General features: G+C 38.4%; 1 protein-coding gene across 9 annotated transcripts in view; it reads left to right on the top strand.

The window, feature by feature from the left end:
- The window catches only part of TMEM71 (transmembrane protein 71), a 50,062-nt gene extending 38,292 nt beyond the window's left edge, over nt 1-11,770 (top strand). For 7 of the 9 annotated variants that reach the window (XM_055287300.1, XM_055287301.1, XM_055287299.1 and 4 more), the window contains 3 exons: nt 3,062-3,123; nt 3,225-3,282; nt 6,615-7,656. In XM_055287300.1, the coding sequence (XP_055143275.1) occupies nt 3,062-3,123; nt 3,225-3,282; nt 6,615-6,630 (136 nt within the window). In that variant the 3' untranslated portion in view covers nt 6,631-7,656. Of the gene's footprint in view, nt 1-3,061; nt 3,124-3,224; nt 3,283-6,614; nt 7,657-11,438 lie in introns of those variants that run through there. The other 2 variants (XM_055287292.1, XM_055287294.1) reach the window with 2 other exon arrangements.
- Nucleotides 11,771-12,246: the final 476 nt, after the last annotated feature.

The following is a 12,246-nucleotide window of genomic DNA, read 5'->3' as shown; positions in this document are numbered from 1 at the left end:
CCCACCCCCACCAGCAATGTATGAGGAATCCAAATTTTCCTCATCCTCAGCATTTGTTATTGTCTGTCTTTTTGACTAGAGCCATCCTGGTGGGTGTGGTGTGATATCTCACTGTGGTTTTGATTTGCATTTCCCTGATGGATAATGATGTTGACCATCTTTCCATGCACTTATTGGACATTTCTTTGTGTATCTGTTTTAAAGAAATGTCTATTCAAGTACTCTGACACTTTTTAAATCAGGCTGTTTGCTTTTTGTTGTTAAGTTAAAATAATTATTTATATATTCTGCATATTAACCCCTTCTCAGATATGTGATTTGTAAATGTTTTTCCTATTCTGTGGTTTGCCTTTTCACTCTGTCGAATGTATTCTTTGATGCGCAGAAGTTTTAAATTTTGATGTAGCCCAACTTCTCTACTTTTTTTTCTTTTTTTGTGGTCTGTGCTTTTGGTGTCACATTCAATAAATCATTGCCAAATCCAATGTCATGAAGTTTCTCACCTATCTTTTGTTGTGTTTTATAGTTTTAGCTCTTACATTTAGGTTTTTAATTCATTTTGAGTTAATCTTTGTATATGGCATAAAGTAATGCTTCAACTTCATTCTTTTGCATGTAGTGTAGTGAGTTTTGAAGTGGAAAAGCATGAGCCTTCCAACTTCATTTTCCTTCCTCAAGATTGTTTTAGCTATTTTGGGTCCCTTGCACATCATTTTGATAATAGCAAAAAATAGAAACAACTCAAATGTCCATAAATGGAGGACTGAATAAATAAATTCACACCACAGAACAATGTGCAGTTGTGAAGTGCAATAGAGATAGATGTAGTAATAAAGTTAGAGATGGGGTGGGAAAGATAGAGAGACAGAGAGAGAGAGGATAATTTATATCTTTCAAGTTATAAATTATTCATAACTGGAAAGTACAAGCATTGAATACAGTTGTCCCTCAATACCTAAGGGGGTTTGATTCTAGAGCTTCCCTCAGATACCAAAATCCTTGAATACTAAAGCCCCTTATATAAGATGATGTAGTATTTGCATATACCCTATGTATATCCTCCCATATAGTTTAAATCATCTCCAGATTACTTATGTAGATGGGTTATATTACTTATGAAATTTATTTCAGGATAAGAAAAGGCATCACTGTTATTAAATGAAATGCTTGTTTTTAAAAGGGGGTGTTAGGTATGACTGGTCTGAGTAGTTTTTTTACAGACAAAATATGCTATGGAATATACGGTGTGGGTGATCTAGATCTGCATCTCTTCACTGCCATGACTCTGATTCAGATATATATTGAGCCTTTACAAGCAAAGTGTGGAGTAGTGAGGGGTGTGTGAGCAAACAAGTGTGGGGTCTAGTTACTGCTAGGTTGTGATAGCACCGGGCCTAGCCACAACTTTGCTCCAAAATCAGAGCGGGCAACGGGAGCAGGGAGAGGCCAGGGGCAGGAGCAGGCGCTTCCAAGCCTGCAGGGGCAGGGGGGATTCCAAGGCCCCCAAGAGTGCAGGGATACCTGGGTTCAGAGCCATGGCTGAGCGGCTGCAGCTGCACCTGGGAGGGCGGGGCTCCCTCCTGTTCCGGGCTCTCTCCTGTTCCCGGCTCCCTCCGAAGCACACAACCCTGGCCACGCCTCCCCTGCTGCAGCTGGCATCTTTGCAGCAGCCACTCCAGATGCGCTGCTGCTGCCATCACTTATGGGACTTCAGTTTTTCCCACCATTTCTGTCTTCTCTTAATTTCTTATTTTGTCAGAACAAATTATTTCTCCCATGGGATATTTTGCTTGTATATGATTAATATAGAAAACTATTCACCTCCTGTAAGAAAATATACTAACTCATAGCAATAACAAATGTGCTATTCTACAATTAGCTCCTTCCTTTTTGTTGCTGAATCATATTCCATTGTATGGATATACCACAGTTTGTTTATACATTCACCTATTGAAGGGTGTCTTGGTTGCTTCCAGTTTTTGACAATTTTAAATAAAGCTTCTACAAAGAATCATATGCAGATTTTTATACAGACACAGAGTTCAACTCAACTTGGTATTGAATTAATACCAAGGGGTGCAGCTGTTAGGTTATATGGTAAGTCTATGTTTAACTTTGTAAGCAAGGGCCAAAACTATCTTCCAAGCGTTTGCACCCTTTTCATTCTTAACGGCAATGAATGAGAGTTTCTGTTGCTCAGCATCCTCCCAGCATTTTGTATTGCCAGTTTTTTGGGTTTTAGCCATTCTACTAGGTATGCAGTGATATCTCACTGTTTTAATTTGCACTACTCTAATGAAGAATGATGCTGAACATCTGTTTTTGTACTTATTGCCATTTCTGTATATTCTTTGGTGAAGCGTCTGTTCAGATGTTTTGCTCATTTTTTCAAGTGGGTTGCTTATTTTCTTATTATTGAATTTTGAGAGTTCTTTATATATTATGGATAGAAGTCCTTGATTAGATGCATAATTTGCAAGTATTTTCTCACAGACTGTACCTTGTCTTTTCATTCTCTTAGCAGTGTCTTTCACAGTGCAAAGTTTTACATTTTGATAAAGTCCAATTATTCCTTTCTTTTCTTTCATGGATTGTGCATTTGGTATTGCATTTTAAAACTCATTGCGAAATGCAAGGTCATATTGATATTCTCCTATGTTTTCTTCTAGAAGTTTTACACTTTTACAATCTACATTTTTGGTCTATGACCCATTTTGAGTTAAATTTCGTGTAAGGTGTGTTATATATGTGGAGGTTCATTTTTTTGCATGTAAATATCCAATTGTTTCAACACCATTGGTTGAAAAGATGGTATGTTCTCCTTTGAATTGCTTCTGCACCTCAATTAAAATCAGTTTACTCTATCTGCATAAGTCTACTTCTGGGCTGTCTACTCTCTTTCATTGATCTGTATGTCTGTCCATTTTCCAATACCACTGTCTTTATTACTGTAGTTTCATAGTAAACCTTGAAATCATAATTCCATAGTAAGTCTAAAAAAATCACATAGGTTGGAAATGCACAATTAGTATGCTAAATCAGAGTGATCTTGTTGTTTCAGATGGTTTATGGGAGAAATATTAGCCAGTGTCTTCACATGCTCATTGATGATAACTATAGCTTGTAAGTAACTGTTTCCCAGATTACTGTGATGATGCCTGTATTTCATTACAATTTTGGTCACTTTAAAGTGATTTTAAAATATTTTCTCTTTTTCACTCAAGATGTGAAATCATTGTTTCTCCGCCTTGCCAGCTATTTCAAAACCACTGCCTGTGCTCGGTAAGTGTTTCCTGTGTCATCATTATTGTCTGGACCAAGGTGACCATAATTTGATATCTGAGAATGGTTTCTGCTGCATAGTAGATGGCAATGACTATGTACATGAAACATCCTGATCATTTGTCCTGAAGACTGCTTTCTGTTACTGCTAAAATTTAATAGTATTATCATCCTGCCTCCTAAATTTTTATATCAAAATAATTGTTAAGCACAGGACTTAGAAAATAATTTGAAAGGCAATGTCCTTTAAAATAATTTTTAAAGTGATTTTGTAGATTCATAGCACTACACTTTATAAATACCTCATATTAAGAAACCTTTGTGTTAGACGTTCCCAAATAGCTGGCAAACTGCCCATGAAATGATCTCAGTTACAAACTGTGATTTCTGTGCCTTCTCTTATTCATTTAATGATCCCCTTGTGTGTTAACTGCCATGGTTCAGCATATTTCAAAGGGTTATTCTATGGGTCTGGTTGGGATGCCCATAGAATTTCAAACAGTCTGGAAAGCACCATCCTATTACAAGATGAACTATGTTAATTACCTTCACTTCAATATGGCTGCCAGAGGCAAACTCACATGGCTTGGAGACTGAGGTCTGTAATTCACCATGGCACTCTTACAAAATCTGCGCTAATTCTGAAATCACAATGGGGTTTAGTGAAAATTTATTTTGGTTAGGATTCTAGCCAATATTGATTTACTGACATTTTGAGTGATGATTCCCATAATTTCTGGGCATTTCAGGTTTCTGGGGGTGCACATATAGCTAAGTTTTATTCAACCTGATATTTAGAAAATTGAATCTTTGGGTAGCTCAAGAAATCCTTCTAATTTAGCCCTTGAAATTAATGACAAGGCTGGGTGTGGTGGCTCACACCTGTAATCTCAGCACTTTGGGAAGCTGAGGCAGAAGACTTCCTTGAGTCCAGGAGTTCTAGACCAGCTTGAACAACATAGTGAGACCTACAAAAAAATAAACAAAATTAGCTGGGTGTGGTGATGCACACCGGTAGTCCCAGCTACTGGGGAGACTAAGATGGAGGAATTGCTTGAGCCTGGGAGGTTGAGGCTGCAGTGAGCCATGATTGTGTCCACGCCACTGCACTTCAGCCTGGGCTACAGAGAGAGAATTTGTCTTAAAAACAAAAAGAAAAAAAAAAGAAAAAGAAATTAATGACATTTGTTTAAAACAATTATTGATTTCTAAAGTGGCACCACCTAGGTTACCAAATCTTTATTAAGAATTTATGATATGTTCTGTACGGTATGGGGTACCCAGTTTAGCTCAACTGCTGTTAATGAAGTGTCTACCATGGGTTAGACACAGTCACTAGGTACCAGAGTGTGAGTGCCCCAGCATGTGGCTGGCCTTCAGATTTCATCATCTCATTAAAGGACATGTAAAGGGCAAGGTGAAGTTGCCTTTTAATATGGTAAGTGCTAATATCAGGTTAGTACAGGGGCCAGGGGGAGCACAAGGAGGTCAGTTTCCCAGACTAAGAAGAGTGGGGAGTATGTTCAGGGAGGGCCTCCTGGAAGAGCCAATATCCGATCTGCAGGGGTTATATCACCTGCTGTTTTCTCAGAACTTCCCAGTGTTCTGAGCTCATTGTTTGTTCTCTCCTAAAAGAAATTACATCAGGACAATATTTCTATCCTGAGCAAACACTGTTATCTTCTGACTCATTTATGGAATGAGATCCCTTCTTTGATTATTTGTGGACATACTTTGACTTGTCCTTCTCTTGTTCCCAACTCCATTTTTTTCCTGTTTCCTGCCCACCAGCCTCATATACACACACACATTTGCATTTAAGACCTGTGAAAACCAGGACTATTGACTTCATTTTTGTATCTACAACCAAAGCCTTGAAAATAGTATGTAATCCGTACATATTCATTAAATTTAATGTATTTACTGCATCATTTCTTGAAGTACTTCCTTGAAAGCCAAGAGCTCTGCGTGTACATTAAAGACTTTCCAACCCTGCAACCCTCTCCTTCTTTTTTTTTTTCTGAGACGGAATCTTGCTCTGTCGCCCAGGCTGGAGTGCAGTGGCACAGTCTCAGCTCACTGCAAGCTCCGCCTCCTGGGTTCACGCCATTCTCCTGCCTCAGCCTCTCCGAGTAGCTGGGACTACAGGCACCCGCCACCACGCCCGGCTAATTTTTTTTGTATTTTTTAATAGATACGGGGTTTCACCATGGTCTCAATCTCCTGACCTTGTGATCCACCAGCCTCGGCCTCCCAAAGTGCTGGGATTACAAGCGTGAGCCACCGCGCCCGGCCGCAACCCTCTCCTTATATAAACATATCGAGAAACTAATAAACCAAAGACATGGTTATTAATATCAAGAGTCAAGAATGACTCATAAGTCTCCTCTAACAATCAATGATGAGAATCTAAGGAAGTGGAGGGCAAGCACTGAATTCAGTTCAACAAATATTAATGCAGCACCCTCCCCCCAACACACACACCCATCCTGCACTGTGCAAGTTAGATTAGGTTAGGTGCCTCTTTAGCACCTCACACTTCTCACATCATATCCCTTTTCATAACATAAGGAAATTCTTAGTCAACTGCTTTCCTGATTAAATTTAAAGCCTGTGAAGATAGAGACTATCGATCTTGTCCACCATTGGCCTGAGTGTCCCTTGCAAATGAAGGTGAGCACAGGTGTCTCATGTTAGTAATGATGTGTCAGCATCAGCGGTACACGTTTTACACACTTACGATTTCATAGTAACAAAATGGGTCACATCTGTTCTCTCTCAAATGAAGGAATGTATGTTCGTATTCTTAATGAATGAGTGAATAAACTTTAGGGAATAAAAATATGGGGAAAATCCACCTGTTAACCTACAGGCTGTTCTACCGGGCAGGAGAGAGCAATTTTCTGGAAGGTGTATTCTTTTGAGCCACTTTCTTTACCAAGTTTTTAATCTTCTTGAGGCTCATGATTACCTTTCACTTAAAGTGCAATTAAAATACAGATATAATACAGAAAAATGCCATAAGGGCAGGTGGGAAGAGGAAATCATAGGAAATGTTAGTTAACTGAGTACCATGCTGGGCTGAGGGGTCAAAACCTCTATAGCCTTTCAGACAAAAAGGAGAGCACTAAGAACTGCTGGGATAAAAGCAAAGATGAAAAGTATGCTTAGTTGCGGCTGCACTCTTCCTAGTTGTGATTCTTCAGGGCAGTTGTGGGTATGGGTGTGGGTGTGTGCATATATATGCGCAAACGGGTATGCAGTGATTAGATACTGCATTTCCTGTGAATGGGGATGAATTATGCATTTCTTTTTTTATTTCTCCAATCTAGGTTTGTCAAAATTTGACAACCATTTAGGAATGCCTTCGATGAATGTCCTCCATCTGAACATCCGGAAATTGTCCAACTTGCAGTCTACTTGGAATCAAGTGTTTTATTGGAAGGGAGTAAGCGAGTAATTGAGAAAAAGCCATTTTAGTTTGACTATGTGATTTTAAAATGATCTCAGTTTTTCCATCAAAATTATAATATGCTCATGAAAATAATATTAATTTGCCTTCCTTTTGCAAACACCAGCAGTTGAAAGGAAAAGGACGGGGAATGTGATGGAAAAGAGACCGCCTGGAACAAATGTCCCCCTATGATTCTCTAAGGCAGTGGTTCTTGAGCTTGAATTTTCATTAGGAAATTCTGTGAGGAGCTTGTAACCAGATTTTTGGGTCTGCCAAGTGCACCTATCTCTTGCTGAATTGCTTTAATAGAATAATGAGAGCAAGTTTGTCTAACCAATACCAACCTGACAACTTGAATAACAATAAATGCAATTTGTACATAAAATATAATGCTGCAAAAGTTTGTCATTCACCTCAATGGAATGACTTGATATTAGATGGTTACCGTAGATGATGGTTGATATGAAAATGGACAGGAAAGAAGCATTTTCTGAAAGTTATATTTTTTGAACCACTTTCTAAACCAAGTTTTTAATCTTCTTGGGTCTCATAATTACCTTTCACTTTAATTTCACTTAGAGATATAACACAGAAAAATGCCTTGAGGGCAAAATATAGGCAAAACACCAGTGCGCTTTGAAATGCATGAAAATGGTGCAGTTGTACCCTTGAGCCTTGACTCAAGGGCTGTAGAAGACGTTCCCTTTCCACCCCCCACACTTGGTGCATGTTCACAAAGCAAATATGGCCTGCAATTCAAATTTGTTCTATGTGATACTCTGAGTAAAAACTCTTACATGCAGAAAATTGTCTTTGCTCGAAATGGTAATGCCAAAATATAACTATATATATAATTTGCATTTAGTACATTTTTGGTTAAAAAATAAACTAATAAATAAGTGGAGTCATCAGCAAATTTATATTTGTGTGTATATATGTATATATATATATATATATTAAGAAATCATGGAGGAACATCATTAATTGAAGACTGTGTTATTTCCCTATTGCTGCCTTAACAAATTACCCTAAACCAAGTGGCTTACAGCAACACAAAATTATTGTTTTACAGTTCTGGAGCTCAGAAGTCTAAAATAAAGGTCAGCAGAGTTATTTTCCCTCTGGGCGCTTTAGGGAAAAATCTGTTTCCTTGCCTTTCTTAGCTTCCAGTGGCTGTCTGTATTCCTTGGCTTGTGGCCCCCTCCTCCACCTCCAAAGCACAGCGCTCTGATTTCTTACTTCCATCATTACATCAACTTCTCCTCTTCTGCAGTAAAATCTCCCTCCTCCTCCCTCTTTAAAGGACACTTGAGACTACATTTAGGATCCACTCTGATAATCCAAGATAAAATCTTTGACTTGATGACACCTGCAAGGCCCCTCTTTTCATATAAGGTAACATTCATGGGTTCCTATGATTAGAACCTGGCTATTTTGGGGGACCATTAGTAAGCTTACCACAGTTGTATTTGAAATAGGCTTGTGTAATAATTTAGTAGGTCTGGGATATGTCCCATGCATTTGCCATTTTCACAAGTAGGTTAAGTGATCACAAAGTGATCCACAATCCATGTGTATGGAATGCTTTGAAGTGGAATTTAAAATGAATTTAATGGAGAACTAAATGCATATGGACCCTTTCATTTAAGACACTATCAGGAGAGCTTCCATTGAGAATTTCTACGTTTCCTTTTTCTATGTGTAACACACATTTTTCTACAGGGTCATTTGATTTAAATGATAATGTTTTTCAAAGTAAGATACTGAAATAGTACTAATTGTTTACATGCATGTAATGCTTCATTGTTGACAAGGACCTTTTCTCCCAGGCTGTATGAGCTTACTATGGCTACAGTAACAAGTTACCACAGATTTGGTGGCTTAAAACAATGCAAATTTGTTATCTTACAGTTTGGGGGGTCAGTCCAAAATGAGCCTTACAAGGCTAAAACCTAGAGACTGCTTGCATTCCCTGGCCCCTGGCCCCCTCCTCCATCTTCAAACCACTTCACTCTAGCCTCTGCTTCTGTGGTCATATCTCCCTTTCTGACTTTAGACATCTTGCCTCCCTCTTAAAATAATTTTCGTAATTACATAGGGCCCACCCAGATAATCCAGAATAATCTTTCCTTTTTAAAATCCTTAACTTCATCCCATTTACAAAGTCCCTTTGCCACATAAGGTAACCTAGTCATATGTTCTAGAGTTCTGGAATGCAGACATCTTCCAGGACCCAATGGCTAAGGCCTTCCCTAGTGAAAGCTTCAGATGAGAGGCCTGCACAGGACAACACCTTCTTTGCAACCTTGCAGAGGATGCAGTTAAAGCTGTGGTTCTGACCTACAGAAAGTGTGAGATAATAAATGTGTGTTCTAAGCTGCTAAGCTTGTGCTAACGTCACTACATGGTGATAGATAATGAACACAGCATCCACTGATTCTCCCCCAAGTTTATAAAGTGTGTTGCTGTGCAAAATGATTTTAGGACATGTCCCTTAGCAGTGGGTTCTAGCCAGATGGTTGGTCTTGAGTCCCACTACTTGGAGTGGCGAGTATAACCTTAATGCCCTGCAGATCCATCTGTGACAGAGGTGCAGGGCCTGACTAGTGATGTGTGTGCCACCAGAAAGACTTGTACATCACTGGATGTCAGCTCTCTGCCAATGGCCAGCCTCAATCCTCTTCAGGTCCTATTTGTTATTGTAGTCTAGCAGCGGGCAACTTTGTTATAAAGAACCATGTCTGCTGTACACAAAAAATTCTCAGTGATCTGGAATCCACTCCTTGGGAATTTGTAACTTTGCTGAAGTTAATAGTCATCATCAGAATGTGATTTTATGTATATATTTGATTTTACAGTTTCATTTATTAATTCATTCAGTAAATATATATTTAGTCCAACCATGTGCCAAGAGCCAGTCTAGCCCCTGGGAATATGACAATGAAGAATACAGATGAGGTTCCTGTACTTATTAAATGTCATGTTTATGTAGGCATCATTCATTCTGTGAAATAGGCAGAACAGCTGTTTTTAAAAACTTGTATTGTTCAAATACCAGAAAAACAGAAAATGGTATAAAAATTATTATAAGGCAAATGCCCTGTTTTAGTCTGTTTTGTGTTGCTATACCAGAATATCACAGACTGTGTAATTTATTTTTAAAAAGAAACGTATTTCTCACAGTTCTGGCAGCTGTGAAACCTAGTATCAAGGTGCTGGCATCTGGCAAGAGCCTTCTTGCTGCGTCATCTCATGGCTGAAGGTGAGGAGGTAAGAGAAGGCCAAAGGGAGGAAAGGGGCCAAACTCATCTGTCTATCAGGAACCTACTCCGTAGATAACTAATCCATTCTCATAGTAATAACATTAATTCATTCATGAGGGCTGAGCCCTCATGACCTAACCCCTCTTAAAAGGTCCCATGTCTCAACACTGTTGCATTGGGGATTAAGTTTCCAACATACGAAATTTTCAGGTCACATTCAAACCATAGCATGCCCTTTTAAGAGCCAAAGAATAAAAAGAGACAAAGTCTTGCTAGCTATATCAGGAGCCCTCCAGCTGCCCCTTCCAACACTCTCACCTTCCGAATAACCACTATGCTGAGTTTATGATAATCACCTCTGTATCTTGCTTTATAGTTTTTATTACCAATGTACATTTCTAAATACTATCGTATAGCTCTACCTGGTTTTATTTGTTTGTTTAATATGCCTTTTGGGTCTCTTTTAATGCATAGGTTCTTCCTCCCTGACCTTTGAAATTTGTTTCTTTGAAAACTGCATCATTTGTCTTGTAGACTTTACGCCATTGGAATTTTGCTGACTGCATGTCTTTAGTAAAGTTTAATGTCTTCCTTAGTCTTCTGTATTTCTTGCCAACTGAAAGTTGATTACAGAGGCTTAATCATTTTTTGTTTTGAATTTTGTGGGGAACAATTACTTCCTAGGTGGTGTCATATTTGTCAAGAGTGACATTATGTCATTTTGTGTTGTCAGCAGCCATTTCTGATCAGTGGTTAGATATCTAATTAATTAGAAATTGAAAATGATGATATTCTAGTTTGATCACATCTTCTTTATTTATTATTGGGAATATGTCTGTGCAAGGAAACATCTACCATCTGATTGCCCAGTGGTTCAGATTTTATAGGAAAGGAGAGATGAATGCTTGAGTCTTTTCCTTTATTTGCTAATTTTCAAAACAAAAAGTTTATTTCTTAATATCTTTTAAAGGTGGCCAGGATGCTATGTGTAATCAACATTTATATATATGAAGGAACTCTGTTTAATATATAAAATTTCCCAGAAGGCATGCCTTCCAACTTCCAAACTCTATGTACTTTGTACCTCATCAAGATGTTAAAAAGATTGAGAAAGTAAATTAAAGTGTGGGAGATATATAGATAATAACTCAACTTTAAAAATTCAACCACTATGTGTTTTTTTGAGAGCCTGCTACCTGCAAGAACTGAGTCAGGTACAGATGTTTTAAAATATGGTTCCTGCCCTCAACAAACTTGCTCTCTAATAGGGGAAACAAGGCATTGCATGAAACAAGAAGGGTAAGACCACAGGGCCAATACTGATGGAAGATGCTAAAGGACTGTAGAGGATTTCCACTCACCCACTGTCATAGCTCAGACTGCTATAACAAAATACTATAGACTCAGTGTCTTACACAACAAACATGTACTTTTTTCAGATTTCTAAAGGCTGCAAAGTTCAAGATCGAGGTGCCAGCTGATTTAGTGTCTGGTGAGGGCTTACTTCCTGGTTTGCAGATGGCTGTCTTCTTGTTTCAGCTTCACGTGTTGGAAAGAAAGACCCAGTGTCTCCTCCTCTTTTTATAAGAAAACAAACCCCATTCATGGAGGACCCATTATCATGACCAGATCATCTTCCAAAGTCCCCACCTCCAAATACCATAGTATTGGGGATTAGAACTTCAACATATGAATCTTATAGGGACAAAAACATTCGGTACGTAATACTCAGTTACCAAAAATGTATACCTAATAAATTTTAGAGATTCAATACTTCTGTCTGAATTGAACATCACTGTTTTGACTTACAGGTCTTTTAACGCCTTTTACTAGAGATATTATTTTGCTGCTCTAGAAAGTATAAATGGTTTGTAGTTGTTCTAGCTCATTCATCCATGAGTTCAATCAATCCAATCAATCATTATTATAATTGATCACCTGATAATTACCTGGCAACTTCCTAGGAACCAAGGACTTTTTAAATGAAGGAAATACAATTCTGATCTCAAGGAGCAGATGTCATGGCAGACTGAGAACCAGCTAAGCATGTAATTACAAGTGTCAAATATACTCTAGAGCCAAAAAATGCATTTCTTTGAAAACATTTACAAGGTCAGATTCTCTGGTAATTTAGATGAATTCTTCCTTTGGATTAATGGGGATTAAGGTATCGTGTTCTCTTTTTGAGAGCAGAGAGGGATGAGACGTGAAAGGAGAACCAAAGTATCAGAAACAGGTAGTGAGGAA

This window comes from Symphalangus syndactylus, chromosome 7 (genome assembly GCF_028878055.3).
Source record: "Symphalangus syndactylus isolate Jambi chromosome 7, NHGRI_mSymSyn1-v2.1_pri, whole genome shotgun sequence".
Taxonomy (NCBI): Eukaryota; Metazoa; Chordata; class Mammalia; order Primates; family Hylobatidae; genus Symphalangus; species Symphalangus syndactylus.
This window is presented reverse-complemented; position numbering and strand designations above follow the sequence as displayed.